This window comes from Jaminaea rosea (assembly GCF_003144245.1).
Source record: "Jaminaea rosea strain MCA 5214 unplaced genomic scaffold BDZ90scaffold_12, whole genome shotgun sequence".
NCBI lineage: Eukaryota > Fungi > Basidiomycota > Exobasidiomycetes > Microstromatales > Jaminaea > Jaminaea rosea.
The window spans coordinates 551,305-557,304 of record NW_020289986.1 but is presented as its reverse complement, the minus strand read 5'-3'; the positions used below and the strand labels follow the sequence as shown (position 1 = coordinate 557,304).

The following is a 6,000-nucleotide window of genomic DNA, read 5'->3' as shown; positions in this document are numbered from 1 at the left end:
GCACTGAGAAAAGCAACACCAGCACGCACACACACACCCTTCCCAGCCCCTAGCCAAGACCCAATGGGAGCACGCACTGAGAAAAGCAACACCAAAACGTGATTGCATTGTCGGCTGTACGAGGCGCTGCATCCAGGCATAGATTTTGATTTTCACCGCCGCTGCGATGCACACTTCGCATCGCTCTCGTTGGAAAGGACGTGATCTCGACGCTCATTGCGGGCTTACCGAGATATCGTTGGCTCAACAGCCAAGCCGAGATGGAAGGGGCACCGCGTCACCTTGTAGTGCCTTTCTCAAAGAGGTGGAGATGGTATCGTATTCGCGCTCCTCATGTCTGCTCGCAGTGCCAGTCGAAACTCTCTGCTGTCGATCACGCTTCCCCCATTTCGGGCTTCGGTCTCCCCATCTCCCACCCCAACACCTTCCTTACCGCCTCCTCGCACCAGGTCTTCCCTCCAGCCCCTTTGAGACCACAGATTCCTTCTTCGCCACCCTCTTCCCACCTCTCCCCCTCCCCGCCTTGACCACGCGGCTTCCACCATCCGACCAAGGATCCCCCCTCCCTCGCCCATCGCACAATCTCGTCGCGCTGCACGCTGCCCCACCCAGGAGCGTCGAGACGGAGAGCCCAGAAGGAGCTCAGCACCGCCGTAGGGCGTGAGGAGAGGGCGGAGCGACGCGACTCCTCGATACGTTGTAGCGCCTCGTAGATCGGGGAGGAAAGACCGGAGGAGGCATCCTGTCGCCAGGCGAGGCTGGTCAGTCGTTCTGCGGGGCTCTTGGCTCCCGTCAGACTCCAAGGGAACAGAGGGCCCAGCAGAGCGGGTAGTACGTCTCTCCGCGCTAGTCCAAACAGGGTGCTGTGCCCCGGTGCATTATGCCCCACGCGCAGAGAGGGTGCCACGTCATTGCCGTAGAAGGAGTGAGCCGTCTGCGCGTCGATGAGAATTTGGGAGTGGAGTCGCTCCGCCGGGAGGTGGGAGCGAAACATGTCGCAGAACAAGGCGCCTGAGCCAAGGCAGATGAGGGAGAGGTTGCCCTTGAGGTCTAGCGTGTCTAGGGCGTGGAGGAGGGCGAGCGCGGCAAGGTCCAGGCGAGGCTGCGCCGCGCCAACGTTGGAGCTGGGTAGATCACTGGAGCCTACGCCGGGCGGGTCGAACCACACGGCTCGGCGCAGGGCGAGGTGACCGTCTCCCGTGCCGTTTGGATTGTGGGCGGGTAGGTGAGCGGTGCGACGTACCATGTGGCGCAGCCAGCGTGAGGCGGCGCGACCGGGTGTGGCGGTGTGGAGCGGGGGGAAGAAGAGGGCTGTGAGAGGCTCGGTGGAGTTAGAGTCGGAGTCGGAGTCGAAGTCGAGAGGCGTTAGGTCGCTGCTGTTTCTCCTCTTTGGCGCATTCTCCACGCCCAGGTGGAGCCGGAAGGGCGGGATGGACCGCAGAGAAGAAACGGTGTCGCCGCGTAGGGACTCGAGGTATCGAGACTGGGAGAGGTCCACCCACACTCTTCTCTCCTGCTCGTCTAGCACGCTCAGATCGATTGGTCCCTCTGGCGCCCTTTGTGCGAGCCCGTCCAGCACAAGATTGCCCAGCAACAGGGCGAGGCCGATGCAGAGTAGCGTGGAGAGGGACGTATGAAGCCAAGAGCGGGCGCGAGACCGCGGCCGATGAGTCGACGCAATGACCGTCTCGACGCTCGCGTCCTCCACGGGGGCACTCTTTCCTGCCCTCGACCAGGGCAGGCTGAGCAGCAAGACGCCCAGCGAGGGGAGGAATGTGCTCGCCAGCCCGCTGGCACGATGCTCTGCGGCTGCGACTCCGGCTACTCCCAGCGCGACGACGAGCGCCAGGCTTGCCTGATGAAGTAGTGAGGCAAGCCCGCTTCGCTTGGTGGTCTCTTGGCTGAATAGGGAAGGTAGCACGCATAGCAGGGCAATGAGGTGGAGGTTGAAGCAGAGTAGAAGGGCGGGGCTGTTGGCTTTGATCGGGAGAGGGAGGTGTAACGGGGCGATTGGTTGGAGGAGAAGGGAGAGGAAGAGGTAGAGTGTTGTGAAGAGACTGAGCGCACATAAGGGGGATGAAGGCTTAGTGTGCATTGTAAGTCTGGTGTCGCTCTCAATCGACTCACTTTACGAAGAGAAGCAGAATCCCAAGCGTGAAGCCAGCTTTGCTTCTCTTGCTGAGACGCTCTCCTGAATCCGGATCGGGATTCGTCGAGTGGCGTGCCCGACCAGTCCGCCTCGCTCCACGTCTCTCCTCCTGCTGTGCAGCCAGGAGGGCCGTACGTTCTGAGATGTCGTCGCGAATCCTAGCGCCGCTTTGTTCCGGCATTGTGATGATGTAGTATGGGGGCTATTGCCCACCCAGCGTGATGGTGAGCGGGGTCGTGGTGTTGGTTGGGACGTCAGGATGCGCCCACTCGCGGCTCGTCAGCTGCACGCTCGCACCCACGCCCGCACGCAGGGGCCAAGTCAATTACCATTTCCGACTGAGTCGGCCCGCCTCGCCCGGCGCCTCACTCCGACCTGCGTCTCCGTCTCCGTTTCCGCCCTGCCAAAAAGTCGAGAGGAATGCCGATGCCACTCCCGCCTCGCCTCATCACCACTATCTTTCCTCCCTTCCACTCGACTCCGCCCTTCACCACTTTTCCCCCTCCCCTCCTCTTCACACGCATGTCCTCCCACTTCTACGCGCACAGTGCCCACCTCCTCCTGCTGGCCTTGGAGCGCAGATCATCCCTGAAGAGCATCGTAGCGCGGGAGTGTCCTCTCTCCTCCGCCTCCTCCTCCCACTCCTCCTCCTCCTCGTTCTCGCAGTCAAGAACGTACACCCTCGCAGAGCAAAAACGCTACCTCGCTACGCTGATCAATCTCCTCGCCTGGCGCGGGCCGCTGGAGATCGTCGTGGTGCAGAGCGGGGTAGAGGGGGAGAAGGAGCTGGGCAAGGCGCTAGGACAGGCGTGGAAGAGGTACGAGGGCTCGGGCTCTACCAAGCAGAAGCATAAGCAGACGGCGGCGTGTCATGCCCTCCTCCTGTTGCTGGTCCACGACATGCTCTGCTCCCGCACGAAACGCATTGCAGCTTCCCCCGCTTGGCCACCACATCGAGCCTTATTGCCCCATAGGGCACGATTGCAGGCCGAGCTGGTTAGGCTGCAGGTCGCAAAGGGGAAGGGAAGGATGGAAGAGTTGAGAAGTGATTGGCGAGAGGAGGTAGAGGGGGATAAGTGGGTGAGAGGAAGGTGGGTGAGGGTGAATGCCCGCAACGCGAGTATGAACGAAATGCTTGATTGGCTGCGGTCACGAGGCTATTCCCAGGCTCAAGGCGACTCGTTCCCCGAGTCGGGGAGACAATTTCTCGTCCCATCGAGGGGTTCGCATCCGGAAAATCTGCTTCTCCTCCCACTCTCTGCCACGCCCGACCTCTTATCCAGCGCGCTCTACAAGGAGGGCAAGGTGATCCTGCAAGACGCGGCGAGTTGCTGGCCTGCGCACCTCCTCCTGCACAACAGCGCAACCCCTCCCATGCACGTCCTGGACGCAACGGCTGCCCCAGGGAACAAGACCAGTCATCTTTCTGCGCTCCTCTCCTCGCGACCCTCCTCTTCCTCCCCACAAGCAGCACGCATAACAGCCCTCGAGCGCGATCCGCAACGTTTCCGCACCCTGACTGCCCAGCTCAAACGTTTCGCCTGTCTGCGGCCCGGCGCCGGGATGGTCACTCCCCTCCAAGCGGACTTCTTGAGCTTAGACCCCTCCTCTTCGAACCCATCCGCAAGAGAGGTGGCGCTAAGGGACGTCACGCACATGTTGCTGGACCCTTCGTGTTCGGGCAGCGGGATCACGGGGAGATTGGACTGGTTGACCGCGACGGCCACAGAGGAGCAGGACGAAGGGGAGACAGAAGTTGACGAAGCGCACGAAGAAGGGATGGGAGGGGGAGAGGGAGAGGGGGAAGGCGAGTCTGGTCGACTCGAGAGACTGGCAGCCCTCCAGCTCAACATGATCTTGCACGCTTGGCGCTCCTACCCTTCGCTTGAGCGGGTCGTCTACTCGACTTGCTCAGTGCATCGGATTGAGGATGAGGAGGTGGTGAGGAAGGCGCTTGCTTCACCCGAGGCGAGGGGGAGGACCGCGCGGGGAAGAGAGTATAAGTGGGCGCTCGCGGAGAGGAGGGAATGTCTGCCGGGATGGCCTTGGCGTGGGGAGGAGGGGAAGGGGGAGGAGGCGGAGAGGATGATGCGCGCTTATCCTGCCGGGGAGATTGAGGATGCGTGCGAGGGGGAAGGGAAGCGCATCCACCTGCTACGGACCAACGGCTTCTTTGCTGCTTGTTTCGTCAAGAGGTGGGAGGACGAGGAGAGAGGGACGAAAGTGTCGCTCAATGAACGAGGGGAGAGTAGGAACGCCGAGGAGGGAGAGCAAGGAGGATCGACGAGCACCAGCTCGACGACGGCGGCTGAGCGAAAGAAGCGTAAGCGTCTACGCCAGAAGGCGAGCAGGGAGGCTAAGAGGGCAAGAGGGGAGGGCGAGGGCGAGGGCGGTGAGCCGAGAGGAGAGGAGAGTGAGGAAGAGGAGGAGCAGGAGGAGTGGAAGGGGTGCGCAGATTGAGTTGCTCGCCTCGCCGTGTCAACCTGATATTATTAGCATTAGCACGCCCGCGATTACAGCTTGGCAATCGTTTCCCCGTACGGCTGTCTGAGCACCTCGAGCTGTTGTGCATGTATGACCCTCTGCGAGCGACCGAGCGCGAAGGGTAGAACCCGTCTCTCATGTCAGCTTTTCTTTCCTCTCCCCCACTTCTGACAACCAACCCCCATCGCCTCTTCCCCAGCATCGCACTCACCTTATTCATCCCCCACACCCCGGCCTTACTCTTATGCGCCCAGCTCGCCGCCATCTCCACGCTCTTCGCTAAAACGTCGTTAGGCTCGGCGTCCGGCAGGTGGACGTCGACAAACCCAGCCTTAAGTGCTTCAGCTCCGGGGAAGCGCTCGCCCTGTAGTACGACGCGGGCCTTGTGCTGCGGGAGGTGGATACGGGTGGAGAGGGGAGCCCAGAGACCTGGGGGGATTTGGGCACCAAAGTCGATCTGATTGCGGCGTAGATGCGCGAGAGGACGATGTCAGCCATTATGGCTCGGTCTTTGCCTGGTCTATGTAGACCTCGCGACGCACCTCGTTCATGCAAAGATACCCCTTCTTGCCCATGACCGCCCCGTCACACGCGGCTGCCAGCCCGAAGCCCGCAGCAAAGGCGTGCCCGCCAATACTCGCCACGACGGGCACGGGGAAAGTGAGCAAGCTCTCGTACACTGGGAAGAGGTACCGGTCAAAGAACTCGGGGTCCCCAATCGCGCTCTCGAAGTCTAGGCCGTTGCTGAAAAACTTTGCCGTCTTCCCCTGCAGGGTGCCGGTGATCACCAGCCCTGCCCCGTGCGGCGTGCTGGACAGTACATTGTCCCACACCTCTTCTACGTGTTTGAGCGCGGAGTGGAGGGCGGTGAGGAATTGAGGAGTGAGACGATTATCCGGGGTTTGGGCGGAGAGGAGGGTGAGGACGAAGATGGGGGCTGGGGTGGAGGAGTGGTGCGTGAGGGAGAGGGAGACGAGATCGTCCGTACTGCCTGGGACGGTGGATTTGAAGCCGAGTGGGTAGCGAGAGGTGTCGAGGGACATGGCGCGGCGTGTGTTGGTCGTGGTGGGGAGGTGAGAATGAATGAAGCGCAGGCTAAGGCGGAGGCGGAGGCGTGGGAGCAGCGCATCCTCCGGCTCGTGAGTGTGGGAAGCCGGACTCGACTGGCCGGCCGGAGCCACGTGGACGTGCAGGAGGACGGAAGGGGGAGGGCTGCCTGCCTCACGGGCGGGCGGATAGAGATTTGCGTGGGAGAGGCGCGGTTCCAAGTAACTTTCTCGAGCTTCGCGAGTGTCCCATCCCATGATCCCAGCGCTTCGACGCTCCGCCTTCTTCCAACCACCTCTTCTTTCTCGGCACACTGCGCT

The 6,000-nt window shown here is 61.9% G+C and overlaps 3 protein-coding genes across 3 annotated transcripts; 1 reads left to right on the top strand and 2 right to left on the bottom strand.

Moving 5' to 3' along the window:
* Positions 1-104: 104 nt before the first annotated feature.
* Positions 105-2,399, bottom strand: BDZ90DRAFT_233698 (hypothetical protein). Its single transcript, XM_025506729.1, has 3 exons — positions 2,128-2,399; positions 625-2,057; positions 105-592 (listed from the first exon to the last, which is right to left on the bottom strand). Exons 1-3 carry the CDS (start codon positions 2,328-2,330, stop codon positions 297-299), a joined length of 1,932 nt encoding a protein of 643 aa, XP_025360739.1. The 5' UTR covers positions 2,331-2,399; the 3' UTR covers positions 105-296.
* Positions 2,400-2,596: 197 nt separating this feature from the next.
* Positions 2,597-4,673, top strand: BDZ90DRAFT_233697 (S-adenosyl-L-methionine-dependent methyltransferase). The gene has a single exon (XM_025506728.1). The coding sequence runs from the start codon at positions 2,672-2,674 to the stop codon at positions 4,607-4,609; it is 1,938 nt and encodes a 645-aa protein (XP_025360738.1). The 5' UTR covers positions 2,597-2,671; the 3' UTR covers positions 4,610-4,673.
* On the bottom strand, positions 4,623-5,728 carry BDZ90DRAFT_233696 (ClpP/crotonase). The gene is made up of 3 exons (XM_025506727.1): positions 5,176-5,728; positions 4,845-5,090; positions 4,623-4,731 (listed from the first exon to the last, which is right to left on the bottom strand). Exons 1-3 carry the CDS (start codon positions 5,674-5,676, stop codon positions 4,663-4,665), a joined length of 816 nt encoding a protein of 271 aa, XP_025360737.1. The 5' UTR covers positions 5,677-5,728; the 3' UTR covers positions 4,623-4,662.
* Positions 5,729-6,000: the final 272 nt, after the last annotated feature.

Coding starts and splice junctions, on each gene's coding strand:
- BDZ90DRAFT_233696 (XM_025506727.1), bottom strand. CDS start 5,676: ATGTCCCTCGACACCTCTCGCTACCCACTCGGCTTCAAATCCACCGTC. Junction 5,091..5,175: donor GGTATCTTTGCATGAACGAG/GTGCGTCGCGAG, acceptor CGCCGCAATCAG/ATCGACTTTGGTGCCCAAAT. Junction 4,732..4,844: donor GGGTGTGGGGGATGAATAAG/GTGAGTGCGATG, acceptor GGTCGCTCGCAG/AGGGTCATACATGCACAACA.
- BDZ90DRAFT_233697 (XM_025506728.1), top strand. CDS start 2,672: ATGTCCTCCCACTTCTACGCGCACAGTGCCCACCTCCTCCTGCTGGCC.
- BDZ90DRAFT_233698 (XM_025506729.1), bottom strand. CDS start 2,330: ATGCCGGAACAAAGCGGCGCTAGGATTCGCGACGACATCTCAGAACGT. Junction 2,058..2,127: donor ATTCTGCTTCTCTTCGTAAA/GTGAGTCGATTG, acceptor ATGTGCGCTCAG/TCTCTTCACAACACTCTACC. Junction 593..624: donor GAGCTCCTTCTGGGCTCTCC/GTCTCGACGCTC, acceptor GGCAGCGTGCAG/CGCGACGAGATTGTGCGATG.